The 22,555-nt window shown below is 45.0% G+C and overlaps 3 protein-coding genes across 4 annotated transcripts; 1 reads left to right on the top strand and 2 right to left on the bottom strand.

The window, feature by feature from the left end:
* On the top strand, nucleotides 1–8,837 carry smyd1b (SET and MYND domain containing 1b). 2 transcript variants are annotated; one of them, XM_036526585.1, is made up of 10 exons: nucleotides 1–207; nucleotides 3,406–3,582; nucleotides 3,921–4,134; nucleotides 4,484–4,614; nucleotides 5,129–5,167; nucleotides 5,501–5,696; nucleotides 6,814–6,906; nucleotides 7,289–7,452; nucleotides 7,535–7,703; nucleotides 7,961–8,837. In XM_036526585.1, exons 1-10 carry the CDS (start codon nucleotides 86–88, stop codon nucleotides 8,114–8,116), a joined length of 1,461 nt encoding a protein of 486 aa, XP_036382478.1. In that variant the 5' UTR covers nucleotides 1–85; the 3' UTR covers nucleotides 8,117–8,837. The 2 variants fall into 2 exon arrangements, with proteins under 2 accessions (XP_036382478.1, XP_036382479.1); XM_036526586.1 differs by lacking the exon at nucleotides 5,129–5,167 and having other exon boundaries at nucleotides 7,961–8,836.
* An 86-nt stretch (nucleotides 8,838–8,923) lies between these two features.
* Nucleotides 8,924–10,401, bottom strand: LOC118776327 (fatty acid-binding protein, liver-type-like). The gene is made up of 4 exons (XM_036526588.1): nucleotides 10,332–10,401; nucleotides 9,761–9,933; nucleotides 9,151–9,243; nucleotides 8,924–9,020 (listed from the first exon to the last, which is right to left on the bottom strand). Exons 1-4 carry the CDS (start codon nucleotides 10,396–10,398, stop codon nucleotides 8,970–8,972), a joined length of 384 nt encoding a protein of 127 aa, XP_036382481.1. The 5' UTR covers nucleotides 10,399–10,401; the 3' UTR covers nucleotides 8,924–8,969.
* Nucleotides 10,402–12,403: 2,002 nt separating this feature from the next.
* On the bottom strand, nucleotides 12,404–14,809 carry LOC118776326 (isotocin-neurophysin IT 2-like). The gene is made up of 4 exons (XM_036526587.1): nucleotides 14,759–14,809; nucleotides 13,981–14,104; nucleotides 13,189–13,393; nucleotides 12,404–12,773 (listed from the first exon to the last, which is right to left on the bottom strand). Exons 2-4 carry the CDS (start codon nucleotides 14,095–14,097, stop codon nucleotides 12,619–12,621), a joined length of 477 nt encoding a protein of 158 aa, XP_036382480.1. The 5' UTR covers nucleotides 14,098–14,104; nucleotides 14,759–14,809; the 3' UTR covers nucleotides 12,404–12,618.
* Nucleotides 14,810–22,555: the final 7,746 nt, after the last annotated feature.

Here is a 22,555-nt window from a genome sequence, read left to right as displayed (position 1 = left end):
TATTGGAGATAGAGAAACAGTGTGGTCTGTGGTAGCAAGCGGTGGTGCTCGTCTTCTCTTCCTCTTGCTCTCTCTCTCAAAGGACATGGAAAACGTGGAAGTGTTCAACTCCCCAGGGAAAGGCCGAGGACTCAGGGCCACTAAGGACCTATGGGCGGGGGATGTGGTGTTCAGTGAGCCCAGCTTCGCCGCGGTCGTCTTTGACAAGTAGGTGCCTATAAGACTGATGCAAGTGCGCACACACACACACACATACAAACCCACATGCACGCACATACATACACATATAGTCTCTCTCTGTCACGCACATAGTCACACACACACAGATTTTTACCAAATCTCATTGATTTCTTTGTTTTGAAAAAGTCCAAGAGCAAAACCACTCTTCAAGGGCAGAACAGTGACAGCAGAATTTCCAAGCAGAATTTAGTGATACGAATCATTGACATGATAGAGCACACACACACACACACACACACACACACACACACACACACACACACGCACACATACGCACACACATAGTACATGGTGAACTGTACAGCGCAGGACAGTGCAGGTCACAGCCACAATGATATTCTCACACACAAGCAGTAGCACAGATATGCAGCATGTTACTCATTAGGAAGGACAGTAAAGGCTAGGCCCCAGGTTCACACGTGTGGCCAGTGGTCTTAGATGAACCAGTTTCACACACAGCAAAGCTTGTGCTGCTTCCGTTGCATGTGAGAGCACGCTTCAGGAAATGCTGAGGTCAGCTGAGTGAGTCCACGTGGCACCGGTGCTGCCTTTAGCACCCATTTGTAGCTGGATTTCAGACCAAGTTTCATTCTCTTTATTGGTGGATGTGGCAGAGCTCTCCATGCTTTCCCAGAACTCCAGGAGTGGTGGCTTCTTGATGTAATCTTTTGGTGTGGCACAGACTGTGGCACAGGATTCACTGTAGGAGAGCTAATAGGTAGAAAAGGCAGGTGTCTGCTGTCCACTGACCCCACCCTCAATGTCTCAGCTAAGGTGTGGTGAGGGTTCTGGTGCATCTGTGCATCACACAACCACCTCTTTCACAGTGCAAAGATTTTTGAAATCCCAAGAGCCAAATGGTGCTAGATTAAGCTAGCTGCTACCCTAGTATATATGTGCTCCCAAGAGGGTTTTGGACTTACGGCATGCCATCAAGCAATAACACACTTGAGTAGAGTTGCAATCAGTGATGTCACTGTCATAAGTGCTCTCTGACTGGCTGACTCCCCAGCTTGAGGTCAACTGAAACCTTATGGGGTTTAGTACAGTCGAAGCGCAAAAATGGATTTCTTTACATTTAAACTGCAAATAAGAGATGGTGTCATTTTCTGTCCTGGCTTCAAGTCCATGTGTCTACAGGACTGTGTCTGTACTGCCGAGAGTAAGTTGGGGTGTCAGTGTGTTGTGGGGGTTACAGAGCTGAGCAAATCCCTCCTGGGTCCCTGCCATTGATTTGCAGTCAACACACCTTAGTTGCCTCTGTAAAAATCCTGCAATATTAAATGATTATTAAAATATAGTGAGAATATTGGCAGTGTACCCCAGCTGCCCCTGAGAGAGGCGTGTGCAGAGCACACAGGTAGCCATGTGCTGACAGATGGGTATGTTTTACGGTCCTGGGGTCATGTTTTCTCTCTGCCTGCTGCAGTGGGTCGTGTGTGAGCCATCATCACTCACGTGCGCCAGACCCCTCTGTCACTCCAAAAATAGAGAGCAGGGACCGTGGCACTGGCGACGAGTAGCCTCGCAGCAAACCCGAAGGCAGATAAGGAAACAAAATGGCTCCGTCTGTGACAGCTGCAGCTGAAGGATGGATTATTTATAAAACAAGCTGCAAACCTGTCCGTCTCTATTTTGACACTGTGTTTACAATAGCTTTGTTTGACCGCCATCTTAGATCCACGCACCTGCCGTTGTGACAAAAACAATAGTCTGGTTTGGAGGCTGCCAGGTGGTCATTGTTTTCTATTTTAAGTTTTTTTTTTTAAGCGGAGAAATTTGTAGGCAAGCAGGGAAACTGCTTAGCACACTCAATGTAGAGGTGTTCAACACCAGCAAGGAAGAGATAGGTGCTTTTTCCAATCTAATAATTAACAGTTTTTATTTATCCCGGGTTTGAGGATTTCAGAATAGGGAAGAGTGGAGAGGGGAGCTAGAGGGAAAGAGAAAGGGAGAGAGGGAGAGGGTGAAAGGGGAAAAGGCATGAGGGAAGTAGACAGACCCAGCGCCGGAGCTGATAATTGGTTTTATCAGTCTGTCACACCCTCACCCTTTCTCTACCGCTCCAGGTAGGCAGCTGTATTTACCGCCCCTCTCAAGCCCCCCCCCCCCCAATAACACAACCCCCACCCCCCTAATAACACAACCCCCACCCTCAGACCCCAGCAGCACAGCATAGTAACTGTGACTTGTAATGTAATCATCTGGTAGGATGATGATCAAATGTAAACATTCAGATATACAGCCCTGACTGCATACATCTCTCCTGGCACTGCTCACACCACATCTTCCATTCCCAAATTGAGGTAATGTATGCACACTGGGCAAGCAATCAAAAATCAAGGGTGATTCAGCCACCAAATCAAGATGCAGTATGGATTTCTCCATACATACCAGACAAGAGGGTAAGGAGTAATGTCCCTCCCTGTAATTAGAGGCAGTCCATGCATGCTTATTTCAGTTAAGGGCACAGTCATCACCAGAGGCATGTAAAGCTGGCAGATTCAGACAGGTGAGGACAGATGAAATTCCACTAACAGAACAACTGGCTGACCTCACAGACCGCACCAGGACAGAGACAGACAGACGGACAAAAGTGAGAACAGTTGTGACTGCTGGAAAAGAAAACCTACTCATATTCTTAATGTTACTACAGCATTGATACAATGCCAGGAGAGGTGGTACACTGTCACATTGAGGACCCCAGGAGACCCCCCCGCCCCCACTATGCCTGTGGCTGAGAGCAGATTTTCCCCTCCTCTGGGCCCCTGGACTACAGGCTGTGTGACGGTCAAACTTTCTAGATGTTTCCCATGAAGCTGCCGCTGGGAAGGGGTGTCAGACGCAAGAGCCTGGTTCCCCTGGGCCATGAAGAAGCCACACTCCATTACAGACAGCGCTGTCTCCCACGCTGCCACACATTCATCCTGAAATTGTTTGCGCATTGTAATTCTGGCACAGACCCTGTGCCACAGTCCTGAAATCACTGCTACCATCAATGTGTATACACCTCAGATGGACTCTGGTTTTGGAGGAATCTGTGAGAGGATAAGCATTTTGATCATCTTCTCACCACATCATGCTATAAATGTAATTAAAAATGAACAGACATCATTGATATGTGGTGACTCTCTCTCTCTCTCTTTTTCTCTCTTTCATTCTCAGTATGGCAGAGCATGTGTGCCATAGCTGCTTCCGTCGGCAACAGAAGCTCCAGCGCTGCGGTCAGTGTAGGTTTGCCCAGTACTGCGACCGCACGTGTCAGCGCGCCGGCTGGAACGAGCACAAACAGGAGTGCAGTGCCATCAAGACCTTCGGCAAAGTGCCCAACGAGAATATCCGGTGAGGAGAGAGGGAGGGAGAGGGAGGGAGAGAGAGAGAGGGAAGGAGGAGAGGTATAGAGGGACAGCAGAGAGGGGAAGGTACAGAAGGGATGACAGAACAGCCAATTCAGAAGAACACTGAACAGTGTATGATGCATTTAAATGTGTGTATAACTGTCTATGTGTATTGTGTGAACGGGTAGAGCTTGTTTTGTGTGTGGTGTATAATATGTGTATAGCTCAGATTGTGTATATTGTATTCAGGATGTATGTGTGGTGGCTCAATTTATGGTGTGAGTATGTATGTGTGCTGTGTTCCTATGTGTGATGAGCGCGTTGCGTTTGATAACCCACCAGGCTGGCAGCCCGCATTCTGTGGCGTATAGAAAAGGAGGGAGAGGTCGTTTCAGACACACAGCTCACCACGCTGGAGGACCTGGAGGACCATGTGGCTGACATGCTCGCAGACGACCTGAAGGACCTGAAGGTCGACATCCACAACTTCTTGGACTACTGGCCCCGCAACAGCAAGCAGCACAAAGTGGACTACATCTCCCACATCTTCGGAGTGGTGAGCCCACCTGCATTTCTCCTTTCTTCCTCCCCCTTCTCTCCTGTTCCGTTGTGTTTCATTCCCTCTGTCTCTTCAGAAAAGCTTTATTTCTGTTAAAGCATCATCTTGTCATTAGTTTAGTACTAGCCCATTAGTATCTGCTGTCCCTCATGTTAGGGCAGGAGTAAACATGTTCATCTGCCTGGGAAGAAGTTCCAAAGATCCATCCCGTTAGCCTCCTTTCTTGCTTTTCCTCCTTTCTTACACATTTCTACTTGTTCTAGATTGGCCTCTGTTCCATTTTTTCAGCAAGTTTCTAATTGTCCGTCTCTCCCTCTTCTCTGTCTCTCTCTCTCTCTCTGATCAGATAAACTGTAACGGGTTCATGGTGAGTGACCAGCGGGGCCTGCAGGCAGTGGGTGTGGGTTTGTTTCCCAACCTGTGTCTGGTTAACCACAACTGCTGGCCCAACTGCACCGTCATCCTCAACCACGGCAAGTGCGTACCTGAAGCATCACCTCCTGCTTTCTGCGGCAGCGCCAGTGTGGAGGTGCAGGGGGGGGTGTGAGTGGAGCAGGGATAACACGCCACAGCAGTAACATGTTTGTGCTGTATTAGGACGTTTTTGGTAACCTGCAGCACTAAATGCTCTATGTGTTTAGTTTATTTTGGCAGACAGAAATGCCATGTTTAACTCCTAATGGACTAAGCAGTAGAATTTCATATATGCTGATGTAATGGGCAAAGCAGAGAGGAACATAAGGTGTGAGAATATAGGGAATTACACAGGAGTATGTGTGTGCTGAGTGTATGCATAGGGCATAGGTATAGAGTAGATGTGAGTATGATTTCAGTGCTGAGCAGGTGTTTGTGTAGAATATCTGTGAGTACAGAGAGGGCTGCAGGTGTTTTGTAAGTGTAAGCGCAGAGTAAGTTGTGAGTGTATTGTCGGTGTAGGTTCAGAGTAGCAGTGTGTTGCTGTAAAAAGTCTGCTTCTTGTTTTGTCTTTCAGTCAGTCTGCTGTAAATTCCATGTTTCACTCTCAGAGGAGGTGGGTCTGTTTCGCATGACCCCCTCCCCCGTTCTCGACAACCACCAATATCAAATCTCTCCATCCATTCTCCATCACCAACAACCCCTTTCATCCCAAATTCCCCTCCCCTTCCCAGAATGCAACATCATGCGTGTCTCAGATTTAGGTATAGACTAACCTGTGCATCACGCCCTCCATCCTCACCCTAACCTCATCCCATCCGGGGTGCTCCTGTGTCGGGGATCTGTGACTGGACTCCATAATTCGTGGAGGGGGGGGGGGGTTCTGTCTCCCTTTCCTTCCCTCCATCTCTGTCTACGTCTCCCTTCACCTCCCTCTCTGTCTCTTCAGGATCGAGCTGCGAGCCCTCGGGAAGATCGCCCCGGAGGAGGAGGTGACGGTGACGTACGTAGACTTCCTGAATGTGTCGACGGAGCGGCAGCGGTTGCTGAAGGAGCAGTACTTCTTCAACTGCACCTGCCAGCACTGCACCGAGCACATCAAAGATGACATCATGATGGGGGGGAAGGAGGTGGACGGCAACAAGGTGGGGGGCATTCGCTGTGGAAATGGGCATAAACGAATTGTCCTTTTTCAGTTTGGGACACTAAATCTTGTTTCATCTTTGGGGAGTTAATTACCTGTGAAATGACAATCTTTCTGAGCCATGGCTCAGTTACAATGGTAAATTTTCTTTTGAATCCTCCTTTCTTTGAGCAGAGGTGCTGTGTGTTTGACAGGGCAGTAACAAATCACTCACTTTGCACAGAATGCTAGCGCATTGGCTGACTATCAGCACAAGCTTTTCCAGAGGGATGACCGGGGCAGCCAGGTCGGCTGCCTCTGATCAGCACAGAGAACACCCTGATAATGTGTCACAGAGCACCACAAGAGTGGGTCAGGGTGTCACACAGACAGGTTTAGTTTAGATGTGTGTCTGGCAATTAGTACTGAGATCAAGTTGAATTCCCCCTATCAGCAACCTGTCCTCCATGTTCCCAGAGTTCAGAGTGGGAATTGTTGTCAGGGGTTTTTAATAGGGTCAGCCTGGAGGTCAAGAGCACTCCTATCTCAGTGTTCATCTGTCTCACCTTTTCTCTGCAGTTCCCAAACATCTACAACTCACAACCAATACACACACATACACACACACAAAAAGAGGCAAATCTGGTCTCTATGTAATCCACAGCAAACTGAGGAGCAGACAGAGTTGAAAGTTGCTGTGACTATCAAAGAGACAATGTTGCAGTTTGCCCATGTAGTCACACAATCAAAATATTTAACTGCTCAGTAATCTCCTTTAAGTGCAATATAACATGCTGAGCAACTGGAATTTGTTAGGCTGTTACTCTTTATATTGGGAATGTGTATGTATGTTCTAGGTATTGTGTGACAGCTTTCTATGTGCAAATGGTTGCATAACTTTTCCCATACGGACATAACAAGGCAGGGCCATCAACTCCATTGGTGTGTGATCTGTGATGACTGAACTGGGCTGTCGCCCCCCTCTGGTGGCCACTGGCTGTAGTGCAAGGAGCAAAGGCACCAGGCACTTCCTGCCTGGACCATTTATGGAGTGTATATCATGTAGCATACTTGCGGTGAGAGGTGAACTCTTTTGTTTGAATATGAACAGTGTTTTCCCTCCCTTTCTCTCTGTTCAGCCTTCTGAGGAACTGGTGAAGGAGATAACAGAGTTCAGCCTGCAGACGCTTCAGAAGATAGATAAAGCGCGCATTGACGCCCAATACCACGAGGTAAAACACCTCCATCCCTCCATTCCTTCAGCCCTATACCCCTCCATCCCTCAATCCATTCTTTAAATTCACTTTTTCCTCCCTCATCTTCCAAAAATTTCCTCCTTCCCCAGTTGATGTGAAGTGTTTGAACTCATCTCCTCCCCTCTGTCTTTCTGTTTCTTTCCCTCCCCTCACTCTTCCTCCCTCATTTTCATTTTCTACATCTTCCTCTTTGAAAAGTCCAATGAACTTCATCAGTGTATCAGAAAATTTCTGTTGCTAAATCATTTGTACAATAAATGACATAGAAAATGAGAAATTGTGATGATAATGGCAGAGAAGTAACAGGAAGAAAATGAAAATATAATAACAGTCTTCTCTCTCTTTTCCTCTCTCTCAGGTAGTGAAGTTGTGCAGGGAGTGTCTGGAGAAGCAGGAGCCAGTTCTGGCCGACACCCACCTGTACAAGCTGCGGATACTGAGCACGCTCAGTGAGACACTATCCTACCTGCAGTTCTTTGAGGAGGCTGCTGGACACGCCCGCAAGATGGTGGAAGGGTACATGTAAGTGTCATGTGTGTATGTCTGTGTGTGTGTGTGCGTGAGAGAGAGAGATTATGTTAACTCTTGAATATCTCCATAACAGAAAACTGTATCACCCGAACAATGCACAGCTGGGCATGGCCACGATGCGGGCAGGAGTGACACACTGGCATGCTGGCCTCATTGAGGTTGGTCATGGCATGATCTGCAAGGCCTACGCCATCCTCCTGATCACCCATGGCGCCACTCACCCCATCACCAAGGACCTGGAGGTACCCGCAAACTGACTCCATTGGCATTTCTTAGAAAATATCTGATAATCCCTTGTGACACAGCCACTGAGGGTGAAGTTGGAACCAGCCTGGCTCATTACACCCCTTTCTCACTGTAGAGCTAGGACCAGACTCAGGTTCATTGTATGCGATGGTCTCCGACACCAGCCTGACCATCAGCAGCTGTGTTCTGACTAAATTCACATGCAGGAAGTGTATGCTCCCATTCCTTACCTCTGACCCCCCACTCCCCCCAGGCCATGCGCATGCAGACGGAGATGGAGCTGCGAATGTTCCAGCAGAATGAATATGTGTACTACAGCATGAGGGAAGCAGCCCTCAAGAACCAGCCAATGACCATGATGGCAGAGCCTGTGGAGGAGAACATCAAGGGCCTCTTCCGGAAGAAATGACATCACCGCAGTTACATTTAAAAAAAAAAAAAACACGAACAATGCAATGTCACACCTCACACATACAGTTTCCGCAGTTTACAGAGCCAGGGGTGATCTCCCTCACTCAAGGGCTCTACAGCTCAAACTCATCACTCTCTTATGCAGACACAGGACTTAGGGATTTGAACCAATGGTATACCACTGTTTTGAGCCAAGGTTGCCAGATGTCAGGTAACCCCTCCCTCATTTTGGTTATTTCACAGACAGGGGTATGCACTTTTTTGGTTTGTAGGTTTATCTGGTTTTGTATTCTTTTTTTAATATTTTGAGCAGTAGGTGTAGTTTGTGGTCTTTTCTAAACTGACACTGTGGGCTGTTGGTCTAAGACACCTGGTTCTCCACCCATTTCATAAGCACTGTGCCTTTACTCACACAGTTCACACTCCCCTCCCCCAATGGAAATCACCATAAACCTCCCCAGCCCACTAAATACACCCACCCCCAGCTGCAGCCCCTCTTTCCTGATCCCTCTTCCCAGCTACAAGAGACGCCAGGGATACACCAGATATTCGGTATTACATCTTGATTACCATCCACAGTGTTTCAGATGTTACTATAGCACTTAGTGTTTTTGCGCACTTGAACCACAGTGATCTGCAATTTCATACCCAATAAAGCAGCTTTTGGATGGACAGTTTTAACTGGTTTATTCCATATGCCAATAGCAATGAGCAGAGAATTCTCAGCAAGGTTCAAAGGGAGGATTGCCTTGCACATTCCAACCCACAGGGCTTAACTCTCCAATCACACACACACACAATAAGAGGACACTTGTCGTTCAGACATTTATTAAACCAAACTCGGCCAATCTCTATATCCGCTTGCTGATCCTCTTGTAAACAATACCCCCAACAGTCATGGTCTAGAAAAGAGAAGAGGCACCTAGTGGTAAGATAGAACAAGGCAGGCACTCATACAGATGCAGGTTTGACCATGTCAGGAGACAGGATCACATTTTAATATTAATCAGGATGTGTGGCTGTGATACTCACATTGACAATGGTGTTGCCATCCACCAGCTCTGTGACCGACTCAATGCCTTTCAGCGAAACCTTCAGCTTGTTACCTTCCATTGTAACTACAGACTGGAATAAAGCATGAAGGGTCAGAGTTCAAGGTCAAGAGGTCAAGTCAACATGTGCTAGCATTCCTGAAAGTTCAAAATTAAGCACCAGCGCTTTGTGTCTTGGTTTATTGGGGGGGGGGGGGGGGGGGGGGGGGGGGAAGGCGATGCGGCGGGGTTGCTGCAGGGTTCAGAGGTATCTGGCATGAGACTAGGAGCCTGTGACGTTACTGACAGCAACTGCATCAGTACAGAAAATAAGTGTGGATTTAGTTTATTTTCACAGTCCTTCAGGTCATGTTGCTCTGGGAACAGGGTGCATTATAGGATTTAAACCGATGCATCCTGAGGTAGACAAAATCCAAATATAAACAATATATAAAAAATTAACAGCAGCTTCAAATCCACTGGGTCAGTTTTTAAAGTTCTGGTTCTTAAATTGTGTGTCAGATTTCAGGAATTTTGCACAAAAGGACACCTGCACTGCTACAGACCCACTGAAGCAGATTTTGGCCCATGGCATCTTCCGATTCACTCACCTTGACTTTCTCCCCTGTGAGCGTCTCGAGCTCACTCTCCTGCCCCAACGTGAAGGTGTTCACCAGGACCTTGGTCCCCGTTGTCACGGTCACCTTGAAGTGGTCGCCGTTCTGTTCGATCTCTGAAACACTCTTGATGTCTTTGCCCTTCTCGATCAGCTCATCGGAGAGACCTGTGGAAGTACAAAGCGCACGTGAAGAGCAGACTGCAGAGGGTAACTAATCGCGAGTGTAGATGCTGGATCAGCCTGTGAAGTTTTTTTTCCCCCACCGTGACTGAGTAGGGATGCTGAACCCGGATAAGTTATCCGGACCAGTCCAGCACATTACACAGCAAACGATCGATGCAGCGTGCTTGTGAATGAATGATTGAAGTCAAGTGGAGCGATAAAATGTGTTGATCACTCATTTGCGACCAACACGGTCCAATTTTTCCACTCATTACGAGATGCATCACGTTTTTTACTAGTGATTGACCAGACAAAGATTTACGAAAACAAGTATTTTGATTTTTTACAAAATGAGATTTAATTTTTTGCTTTACGAAAGTAAACACATACGCTCCACTTACCGATCGCCTTCATAAAAGGCACGAAGTTCTCGTGAGACTCCAGCTGGTATTTCCCTGTGAATGCCATAGCTAACTGAGAGAAAGTAGAAACAGCGTGTTCTGACCTCGTTTTATATCTTCATTGCGGAGAGTAATAATTAACAGCCCGAGGCTGGGTCTCCCCCCCTCTCTCTCTATCCCTCTTGCCGTCTCCTCGCAATATCAGGTGATATAACTGATTAGTAATTACTGTGATCTCATTCTCTATTGAGAAACACCGCCGCGTGGCCCGGATGAGGGCGCGTGACCTTGATTTAAAATCGGATAAATACAGAATTACTCTTTTTGTTGGCGAGTTTACGCGTTTTAAAGCGATTAGACTGTCTTAGGTTAGAAGCAGCACAATGCAGAGAATAATTAGGTTCGTTTTTTGGAGCCTAACGTAAATTATGTATGACTTTTTAAGGGACCGTAGGGTATGAAAGATCAAGGCTGACTCGAAAGATAAGGATGAAAGCATATGTATGATAACTCCTTATGTCATCATAAATCTCCAGGTTGTTAGGAAAGAACTTATTGTGTGTGTGTGTGTGTGTGTGTGTGTGTGAGAGAGAGAGAGAGAATAGGTAAAGTCATAACGTCATCGTGAGTGAAATCAATCCATATTTTTCTGTATGTGCACAAGCCTTGTCACATGCACAAAGATTACATTTTGAAATCTTATTATCATTTTAGAACTCATAATGTACATATCCCAGTATCTCCAGAGAAGTCACTACACTGTATTTATTTGAGACTGAAGTATACTTTGGCATGGCCCAAAACTCAGGAAACCTCACATAATACTAATATATATGTCTGTAAAAAAAATGGAAAGAACAAAAACACCTAAAAGTCCTGTATGGTAAAGGGGAACCCAGAATCCCATTATCTGACTGTCTGTTTGTCATTCTTTGAGTTAGGCAAAAGAGTTAGTCTCTCTGTTATTTGTGTGTCTATCAAGTTCACATTCAAATAAGCTTTATTACTGCCAAAGCCATATATACACATATACACATACACACATACACACATACACACACACACACATACATACATGTATATGCACTGATATTACATATAAATGTATCTAATACTCAGTACAGTGGAATAATCCAGTCAGACGTTGTGTTCCTGGCCCATGGACTCTGTCTGTCTTAGAAAGACGATGGCCTTTCACACACACACACACACACACACATACGTTTACTTATTGAGCCATTGACACGTTTGTATGTATTTTTACATTGCTTGCAGAAATGCCTATTATGGGATGCCTGATGGAGTGGTTTGGGAACAGGATGATGTCCTGGTTGTTTGTAGCTGTAGTGCTCCGATACATTGAACTGAATTAAAAGCACCAGTAAAAGGCTGTAATGGGGTGGGCACTGCTGATTCAGATGGTCTGGAGGCACACGGTTACCTGCAGAATCACAGCACATACGTGTACTCCATTGATCTCCCCACACAAGCACCCGAAGATAAGATAAAGACAGAGTGGAGATAACACTTGCAGGGTCAGTCCCTCCAGACAGAACACTTTATGACGTAAGCACACTGCACTGTGAGGATATGAGCTCTCTATGAGCTCAGCTCTAAGAAACTAGTTGTAAAACACATTTAGGGGTATGATTGTTTCGTGGGCAAGCTGCAGCCTCAGGTAACCTAGTAGCATACTAGCCAGAAATGTACAGTGGCCACTTACAAGTTTGTGTTCATTATTCAAGTTTTTCTTCATTATAATTTGTGTGCTTGTGTCTTGCACCTACTACCAAACCCATGTTCATGTTCATCTGATTCAAAACATTGTGCTGGACTTTGAACCATAATAATAAAATAAGTCCATAAGAATCATATTGCGAAGGAGGTCTGTCTTTCGTAACATGACTCAAGAATCATATGATTCAATCAACCCACAGCTGTAACTGAATAAAGCTACAATAAGTGTTTTAATGGAGTGTGAGTGTGTGTGTGTGTGAATGAACGTGTGTTCCCCTACAGAGCCAGGTGACACAGAGAGATACATTAACAAGGTTTATTGGTCACATACACAATCTGATATCTTTGACACTACATTACAGTAACTAGCTTTATACATTGTATATTCATATCAGTCTGTAAAAGTCAATATACAGGGGTGTGTTGAGGTCTTCCTTTAGGAGAGGGCTCAGGTTGTATATTGAGTGTGTGTGAGGGGTTTGTTTTCACCCACACCACTAGACAGCCCCCACAGCTGGGCTCCTCCTCTGACCCCTTCTTCTGCAGCAGCTCATTGGTGGACACGATGGGGAGGGGTGTGGCCAGCCAGGTGCAGAAGCCTCACAAGGATGTCTCTACCCAGGCCGGTGCTGCTGTTCTCTGAGTGGCCAGTCTGAGCGTCATCGTCATCCTCTGCCAGACAGGACTGGTCGATGGTGCAGCCCTCTGTGAGGTAATAATTGCAAGGATAACTTAAACTGAAATGTCTGGGACCAAAATAGAGTTCATGACAAAACCGATGAAGACACAGAGAAAAACATACGTGCAGACTATTACAGACACAATTACAGTTGCCAAAACAATAAATAATAATAATAATAACTGAAAAACTTTTAAAAAAATATCATTGTACTTCCAAGCAAGGAAGTGGGAGTGAGGCTTTGTGAAACCCATAATGAGCAGAGCATCATGCAGTTAGACACTAAGTTCTATGGACTAATTAAAGTGAGTTACAGGGAATACATGGCAGCTCTGTCCTCTCAGTTACCCATGAAGCCTTGCTCTACCTTGACTACTGAATGAGTGTGAGGGTTTGTGTTAAGGCTGCCCCCTGTTGGTGGCCGAGTGAACTGACTCTGACCTGCATCACAGCAGATCCCTGGAGCAGCACAGCGGCCGCTGTCAGCCCCGCAGGGTCTCCCCCCTGCCTCACAGGGAGATGGAAGATAGTTCTCCTCCACGCAGCGAGCTGCCTCTGGGGAGCCTAGGACACAGCCCAGCCCCTCCCCGCAGCAGATGCTGGGACCAAAACAGCGTCCCCTATTCCCGGGGCCACATGCCATGCACTGCGCGGGAGATCGAGACAGAGAATACAAGAGAAGGAGAGATAAAGGGAGGGAGGAGAGAGAGAAGGAGGCACAGAGAAGAGGAGGGAAAGTGAGAATGAGAGAAGGAGCAAGAGAAAGAAGGGGTAGAGAGACAAAGAGGAGGTGTTAATATTGAGCAATGGAAATCATGTATCAGAGATAACTCTGATATAGATACATATACTTGGAGTTAACAAGGCTGATTTTAACCAAACAAAAACTGTGGAGGCACTGTTAATGTACTTTCTTGCTCTCTAGTGGTAAAACAAGGTACTTCTCTGAATCTGAGGGAACTGCAGACTTGTGTTAACTCCTCACTGTGTGAGTGACACTGCATCATATTTATCATTTCGCAGATGCTTTTTAGCGAATGATGTTTAGAGGGAGTGTCCTGTCTGGTCGTAGCCAAAATCACATCCAGATATACTCATACACACACACATACACCTATGCGTACACACACATGCACTGGCTTGAATACACAGCACACACACACACACACACACACACACACACACACACACATGTACACACCCCTAACAGGTGGCCTCTGGATCTGCTCTCACCTGTCTGACAGGGTCTGGCAGGGACCTCTTTCCCCCGATGGGACAGTTCGAGATGTAGCAGGCAGCAGAGAGGGACAATAGACACAGCACATACACGGAAACAGCTGAGGCCGACATCTCTACTCTGAGAGAAGAAGAGGAGGAGGAAGGAGAGACAAAGCTCTACATTAGAATAGGACAGTCAGTGTAACAGTCAAAGTCTTGACATTTTTAAGGTTGCAACATTTAAAAAGATACTTTAAAAAGTGGACTAAAAAAGTGGATTTCAAGTCTGTCAGGTCTGTCAGTTGTCTGAAAAGACTAATTTCATACTGGCATTGAGTAATTATTTTTTGTTGAGAGATTTGTTTAATGCAGGATTCTGCAGTGGAAGAAGAAACTCAGAGTTCTCATGATCAGGCCTGGCACAGTACTATATACACTCCACCTTGCTGGGCTGGATGATCCTCTCATCATTAAACCTTTGTTCTTACATTACATATTCAATGGAACGGTGGTTAAGAGTAAAACAAGCTTTTGACTCTTTACACAACTATCCTACACTCAGTAAGGTCCCTTCTCTTCTCACTGTGAACAACTATCCAAAGAAATTCTGGAAAACATGCACCCACCAGTAACAGGAGAAAACAGTGATATTTTGAACTGATATTCTAGAGATCACTTATGAATGGAAAACTCAAACTCTCACAGACAGACGCTTTCCCAAAAGACAGAGGAGGTGGTTGGAGACAGATAGACATGCATGGGGAAGGACAGAAAGACAGACGGGTGGACTTACCGTGTTGTAGAAGTTTCGGTGCAGAAGAGTGAGTGTACGTTGGAGAGAGAAGGAGACAGTGTTGTGGGGTCTGCACTTCGGTCTTAGTCCTTCTTATACCCTTACCCCTGGTATGGAGGGTGACATTGCTCAGTTTCAGTCACTTAAGACTAATGAGTCAGGCTTATTAGTCAGTCTTAATCACTTTGATAATAACAGTTATCTGATTAGGGTGCAGAGACAGCAGGGCACAGGGGACGGTCATGAGTTGGGGGAGGGGGGCTCTGACCGTGATCCTGCATGAGAGACAGAGAGAGAGAGAGACAGAGAAAGTGAGGGAGAGGCAAGGATGAAGGGAGGGGTGGACAGTTGAAGAGGTGGTGGGTGGGAAGAGGTGAAGGGTGTACAGATATCAGTTTGCTGCAGACAGTCTTTTGGGTGAAAGTTTGGATCAAAGCCTTGCAGCAAGTGTAGGTTCAGCATCAGTCTGAATGGGATGGTCAGAATAAGTGAGGTAGCTGCAGGAGAGCAGGATGGTGCAGTGGGGAAAGGCCTGCAGCTCCCCCTGCAGGGAGGGCAGAAATAAAGCCTAAAACACAGGTACTGGGGGAACATAACTCTCTGGCCTCAAAGCCAAAACTGACAGCCATGGCTCATGTGATCTCAGGGCATTACGCAGTAAAAAAATAAAAAAGCAGTGTAACATTCTATTTGTGACAGGCCACACGCACACATAGAAGGACACACATACACTCACACATAGGCACACCAAACACATTCTCAAACACTTGTGCTCACACACAAATTCACATATGTACATACATATACGTGTACACATACACACATATACACACATATACACACACACACACACACACACACACACAAACACTCTGACACATGTCACCCTGATAATGTCTCTAATGCCCAGGCAGAAATGACGTCCACCGACCGGGTCAGAAGGATAATTAATTTAACATTCTAATTAGCATATTTTATGCTAATCTGTGGCCCAAGAGGACCTTTTGCTGTTGCAATGAGAAGTGCTCAATTAGTCCTTTCCTCGTTAGTGGCTCCCTAATGAAGGGACACAGAGGAGGGTCAGATGATGTCCAGTCAGAGGTGCAAGTGTATGGCCTTATATACATGCACATGCATCTGTCTCCCTCTCTCCACCACACCAGCCCACTTTACTGCCGAAAAGCTCAGCTGTCAATCACACACACCTAAAAAGATGAGCATACCACCTGCGTCATGACTGACAGGAAGCAGCTCACACCTCTCTCCCTGCCAGCTCTACACTCCCATCACGTCACCTTCCATAGCAATGAACAATGAACATCAATCTTTTCATGCAATTGAAGAGATATGCACATTGTTCTTCATAAACAATAATATATGATTTGACGGTCTTGTTTTATGTGGGCATATGGCGAAGTATGCCTGAATGTATGCGGACAACTTTGTAGAGGTAGTTTCTGTGTTAGGAGAGAAAAAGCAGGTATGTTTATTGTTTATATCTCATTTCTTAGGGTTCATTGTCCAGAACAATGGACCGTGTGATTTCTCTTTCTGCTTGTCTGGGTGCCTTTTATGTGGACCTGGTTGGTGTCTGTGCAATGAAATGGTATATCACTGTGTAATAAAGATACAGGAGGATGCAATCACATAACAGAAAACATACTTAGCTTATGACTCATATGCAATTATATTTAATGTGAACATACATTACCCTGACACTAGTTGCTAAGTAAACAACATCCTTCAGACTGACCTTCACATGAGCTGTTTAGGTCTGAAAATGTACTCATAATTTAAGAATTTAGATCATGAGTCATTATTAGCAACAATAGAAGGTAGCATTTCTAGTTTGACCAATTCAAAGTATTAACTGGTTTCTGTAGTTCACTTTGTCCTGATAGAAACTTGAGAATTTGTAAACTAGACAAGCATTAGACAAGGCTTCTCTTGTTTCCCTCTAGTGGCCATTCATGTACTTGGCTATAATTTAGAATGTATGTGCTGCAGGCAGCCAGTAGACAGCATCAATAACCAATCATAGAGCCTGACAGCAAGAAAAAAAACATGAGGTACACTATATGGCCAAAAGTATGTCGACACCTGACCATCACACCAATATGAGCTTATTGGACATCCCATTCCAAAACCATGGGCATTAATATGGAGTTGCCCCCCCCCCCGTCTGTGGGAATTTGTGCCCATTCAGCCAAAAGAGCATTTGTGAGGTCAGGCCCTGATGTTGGACGAGAAGGCCTGGCTCGCAACTGGCGAGGGTTGAGGTCAGGGGTTGAGGTCAGGGCTCTGTGCAGGCCACTGGAGTTCCTCCACACCAAACTCTCAAACCACGTCTTTATGGAGGTTGCTTTGTGCACAGGGGCACAGTCATGCTGGAACAGGAAAGGGCCTTCCCCAAACTGTTGCCACAAAGTTGGAAGCATACAATTGTCTAAAATGTCTTTGTATGCTGTAGCATTAATGTTACCCTTCACTGGAACTAAGGGGCCTAGCCTCAACCCTGAAAAACAGCCCCAGACCATTATCCCTCCTCCACCAAACTTTACAGTAGGCACTGTGCATTCCAGTAGGTAGCGCTCTCCAGATCTGTCCATCAGACTGCCAGATAGTGAAGCGTGGTTCATCATTCCAGAGAACATGTTTCCACTGCTCCACAGTGCAGTGGTGGCGTGCTTTGCACCACTCCAGCCATCGCTTAGCATTGCGCATAGTGATGTTGGGCTTGTGTGCAGCCGCTCAGCCATGGAAACCCATTTCATGAAGCTCCCGATGCACAGGTCGTGTGCTGATGTTGCAGCCAGTGACCGTTTGGAACTCTGTTGTGAGTGAATCACCAGAGGATAGGTGGTTTTTACGTGTTATGCGCTTCAGCACTTGGCGGCCCCGGTTGTTAAATTTGAGTGGTCTACCGCTTTGTGGCTTAGCTGTTGTTGCTCCTAGATGCTTCCACTTGACAAAAATAGCACTTACAGTTGACCGGGGCAGATCTAGCAGGGCAGAAATTTTGCGAACTGACTTGTGGCAAAGATGGCATCCTATGACAGTGCCACGTTTAAAGTCACTGAGTTCTCCAGTACGACCCATTCTACTTCCAAGGTTTGTCTATGGAGATTGCACAGCTATGTGCTTGATTTTATACACCTGTTAACGATCGGTGTGGCTGAAACACCTGAACTCAGTAATTAGGAGGGGTGTCCACATACTTTTGGCCATATAGTGTAATTACATATAAAGGAAAGTGAACAGAAGGTAGCGCAAACACATTTTCATTGTTATTATTATTTTGTATAACCATTATTCAACAAGGAAATTAAGCTAAGAACATAACTCCTTTTTATGCTTGTTTTCTATTTATCCCAGTTTAATTCTCCATCCCCTCCTTGAGTTTCACAGAGGTAGACCACTCCTGAAAATAATCATGGTAAACCTGAAAACTTCCTCAGCAGAGCAGTCCTCTCCCAGTGGCCATTCGAGAATCTCTTGCCTTTGTGGACAATGGTGGGAGGCATCAACAACGCCAATCGGACAGTGGCCCTTTCAGGCGATATTGGTTTGGATTCCCTTAGCACTCACCACCGAGAGCACACAGGGACTGTCCCCTGCGCTCTGGCCAAAATTCCCCACCCAGCTCTTACAGTCTGCCCAGCTAATCATCCCCTACTTTAATTGTCTAAATAAACCCCTCCCTTCCACCTCATCTGATGTGTGGCGAGCGTGCAATTGTCAGTCATGTATGGAGACCACACGCTTGAGGCATTTTAGGTGAATCATCCCCTCTAAATAGAAAAGAGTTTTGAGATACTTGGAAAAATGGATAAAAAGCATACAAAATTATAGCTCATATTGTTAGGTATGTTTGGTTTATTATTGTAATTTCTATTGAATGAATGAAAACTCTGTTTCCCTTGAAAGGAATGTCTCTTGCACCTGAAGCTAAGCATAAACATGAGACCAAAGTACTTATTGTTTCTCTTATTGGCAGAATCCTTCTCTCATTGTAGCCTCTGAAGAACTATTCTTGTCAACTCAGCAGGATGCACCAATCAAATGTTTCGCTTCTATCATATTTTTCTTCACTGTGTCGTGATGCTTTGCCACTTGGAGACAGGCTCCTTCGTCTGCTGCATAATCAACCTATGTTCTGCCTGATAAACTTGATCAGGCTCTTCCACTGATGTGCACTTTATTGCACTGATTTGCAAATTATCATGCCATTTGCGAGCTCTGGCAAATTTACCATCATCAAATCCTATCCATGACCATGTCAACAGACTGCGCCAGCAGATCATTCGCGTAGCGACCAAACTTACCAGTAAGCCACTCTACTTTTTTAGACCAGAAGGACTGTAAAGACACTTTTCTACAGGCAAACTTTTGAAATAATAGTAGTACTGTAGTACTACTACTGTAGTAGTAGTTTTAGGCAACACTTGATAAATTTGATACACGATATTCTCCACCCGTGCACGCAATTTGTTAACTATCCTAGGTCTACCTGCCAAAATAGCTATATAGCTAGCTGGAAAGTGAACCTAGCAGTTCAGTTAGCTAGCTAAATACAACTGTAATTTTAAAAAAGCAAAAATCAAACCCTATGCAACACACACCAATTTGTCAGTCTTCTGATTTTTCGTACATAAAACAATGATTTTGAATCCACTCTCCAGGCAAAATATTTTTATATACTGACTTACAGCAGTCATCTCTATTTACCTTTGTAACAACATATTCGTAGTTTCAGACTTTGTGCTTTTGTGGATCTTGTGATGACATCAGCTTTCCATGACAGTTACTATCAATGACGCACACCGTTCGATGTCATAGGACGAAGATCAGGCCTAATTCTAAAATAAATCATTATTTTTGTTGTGTTTAAAAATCAATGAATTTTCTGTGCATCAGGTGTAAAAAAGGTTAATCTTGTTTCTGTAACTGATTTTGTCGTTGGTGAAAAGCCACTATTATTATTATTACTAAAATTATTATATTATTATTGTCACTATCTGATCAGCAAGCCTACATTTTGTTGTGATATTTATAGTATTATGACATTCCTTGTCTCTCCATATGCATACACTTTCATTTCTCCCTTCTGTATGACTGTATAATTAAAAAGAAGAGAGCAATATTCCCTTTTCCCAAAATGCCTTCCCACATTTTGGGAAAGGGGAGGGGACGGGCGGTGGTGAAAAGAGAGGACAAATGTCCATTTCCTGGACAGCATCAGTAAGGGGAACAAGGAGGGAATTCCACTATGACTGGAGTTCCTAGAGTTTCTGTTGACCCTGAGAACGTACGGACACCCCCTCCTGCAGAGAGAGAAAAGAGAGGCTGTTCTATTCAGTGAGGAACTGAAAACCACAAACCACTCAGGGAAAAAAAAAGCAAAACAGAACATACTGTGTCAATGTAGTGCTTCAGGGTATCTCATGCCCCTTTTCCACCAAAGCAATTCAAGGGCCGGTTCGGAACCGGTGTCTAATGTCAAACCAGTTCTTCGCATTTCAACAGCCAAAGAACCAGCTCTCGGCCAGGGAAACTGGTTCAAGAGCGGCACCAACACTTTGCTGGTCTAGAATCAAGAAACGCTTATGTCAGGGGCTGGGGATTATCGTGACCAACAAGAACTAAAACTTTGTGACCGCCATTTTTTTAAAAAAACAGAGCTAGTGTAGCGTCTAGTCTGCCTTAAATAGAAGAAGAAGAAGAAAGCTGTCAGAGCTGTCCATTGGTGAACCACCTGTAACCTAACCACAGAGAGCTCACCTGTACTCTGACCTGGAATCTCACCCACAGAGACCTAACCACAGAGAGCTCACCTGTACTCTGACCTGGAATCTCACCCACAGAGAGTTCACCTGGATGGCTGAAGTTACAATGCATGATGCAAGTACATGAAAAACATTCAGCTCTGTACTGTGTCAGGCTGAAATGAGAATGTTTGAACTGCATCTCATATTTCACTGTTGTAGTACAGTGAGGGTGGTAGTGTAGCTTCAGTAGCATTAGTATCTAATGGGGAGAAATAGGTGTAGATTGCCCTGTAAGTCTAGGCATCTTTAAGGATCTTTAGCTCAAAAGTGACATCAGTAAAACAAGGTATTTTCAGATCCTAATTTTTAAAAAATCCCCAATTATATTTAAGCTAAAGATAAGAAAAATTATAATTCATTTTCATTAGTGATTACTCAGATAACAGTGAAAAAAATCATTGTATTTGACCCTCATGGGTAGCTGGGATTTTATTATTCTGATTCACATCAGAATGAAGTGTGATTACATGGCAAACTGGCTTTACCATGGGACTGTGCAGGTGTGCAGGAGCACAGGTTTGTCACTCCTTCACAGCAGAGCCAGTACTCTCTCACTTCCATTCTCTTTTACGCACAAGTCATTTATTTAGTACACGTAATAATAGGACATTTGAAAAATTTCATGCTCAGCAGCTGGTATTAATCTCATGGTTAGTCCCTGATATTAATCAGAGTCACAGATGTATATCAGTGACATTCATGGTTGCTGTGGTCATTGTGATATTTCAGAGAAAACGCCAGGGGCCTGGGACACTCCCTCTCTCCCCACCTCGCAGTGCAGCTTATGCATATGCAAAGTAAATGAGCTGAGCAGGAAACTCAGAGCGTTGAAAATACAAATTAAGAAGAGCCACAGTGCGTCACTGCGCTCCACTAGGCTTCTGTGTATCCCAGGCTGTTTGTTCTGGGGGTGGGGGAGGGTAAGGGTGAGGGTGGGTGCAGCAAAAGCCCCGTGAGAGTCACACATTATCACTACAACTGAAAAACAAGAACTACCAAAAATAAGCAAATAAATAATTAAAGTGTCTGTCTTGGTTTCTTTAGTATGCTGTGTACTCATTCTGTGAAAATTCTAACTGCAGAACTTTGGTCAGTTTATTGTGTGACCAGACTAAGTTGGTCACTTTGGAAGGTTTTCACTTCTGATGTGTTGTCCTCACACTCCTGACATGTACTCATGTCACTCTGTCACTCTCCCTCTCTCTCTCTCTCTCTCTCTCTCTCTCTCTCTCTCTCTCTCTCTCTCACTCACTCACTCTTTCATACACTTCCCCCTGCAGACATCAACCACAGAGCAGGAGGCAAATTATAGGAAAATTTGTGTCACTTTGACGTCAAAGATCTGAAGACAAGGTCATATCCCTTTCCAAAAAACTCAACATCATCACCCCCTCCAGACACCATTATTATTATTATTATTATTATTATGTAGGCAGCAGTGTGGACCAGCATTTGCATTCCAAACTTGCATTACGGTACATGCCCCAAATTTCCTCAGTAAACATCCAGCTGTATGAAATTGATAGGTGAAAGACATAACATACATAACCTGTTGTGGATAGGAGTGTCTGGATAAGCTAATATAATTATTCTTATTATGTAATTATATAAGTTAATGTTGTTGTCATTACCATTGACATCATTATAACCAACAGTAATTGTAGTAGTATTGCTATTCATTTGCTTGGGGGACAGTGTTACCCAGGGCAACATACCTGACATAACCCATCATAACCTACCTACCTAACAGCTTGACATTCACAGAACAGCAGCTTTGGACAAAGCACCTCACCCAGGGTAATACAGGACTGCTGCAACTGTGGCCCTCTGCTGATCAGAAAATTTCCCTAACCTCTGCATGGCACTGCTTTATGCCAGCCTTGCCAACCTCACTCCTCCTCTACCTACCACTCCACTGCTCAGCCCATGCCCATCTCCTGGGTGATTCTTACCCTCTGTTCCCCCTAAA

Source organism: Megalops cyprinoides, chromosome 4 (genome assembly GCF_013368585.1).
Source record: "Megalops cyprinoides isolate fMegCyp1 chromosome 4, fMegCyp1.pri, whole genome shotgun sequence".
In the NCBI taxonomy this organism is placed as follows: domain Eukaryota; kingdom Metazoa; phylum Chordata; class Actinopteri; order Elopiformes; family Megalopidae; genus Megalops; species Megalops cyprinoides.
This window is presented reverse-complemented; position numbering and strand designations above follow the sequence as displayed.

Coding starts and splice junctions, on each gene's coding strand:
- LOC118776326 (XM_036526587.1), bottom strand. CDS start 14,097: ATGTCGGCCTCAGCTGTTTCCGTGTATGTGCTGTGTCTATTGTCCCTC. Junction 13,394..13,980: donor TGCCAGACCCTGTCAGACAG/GTGAGAGCAGAT, acceptor TCTCCCGCGCAG/TGCATGGCATGTGGCCCCGG. Junction 12,774..13,188: donor AGGGATCTGCTGTGATGCAG/GTCAGAGTCAGT, acceptor ATTACCTCACAG/AGGGCTGCACCATCGACCAG.
- LOC118776327 (XM_036526588.1), bottom strand. CDS start 10,398: ATGGCATTCACAGGGAAATACCAGCTGGAGTCTCACGAGAACTTCGTG. Junction 9,934..10,331: donor GCCTTTTATGAAGGCGATCG/GTAAGTGGAGCG, acceptor GTACTTCCACAG/GTCTCTCCGATGAGCTGATC. Junction 9,021..9,150: donor ATGGCAACACCATTGTCAAT/GTGAGTATCACA, acceptor TCTCTTTTCTAG/ACCATGACTGTTGGGGGTAT.
- smyd1b (XM_036526585.1), top strand. CDS start 86: ATGGAAAACGTGGAAGTGTTCAACTCCCCAGGGAAAGGCCGAGGACTC. Junction 4,615..5,128: donor GTCATCCTCAACCACGGCAA/GTGCGTACCTGA, acceptor TTTGTCTTTCAG/TCAGTCTGCTGTAAATTCCA. Junction 5,697..6,813: donor AGGAGGTGGACGGCAACAAG/GTGGGGGGCATT, acceptor CTCTCTGTTCAG/CCTTCTGAGGAACTGGTGAA.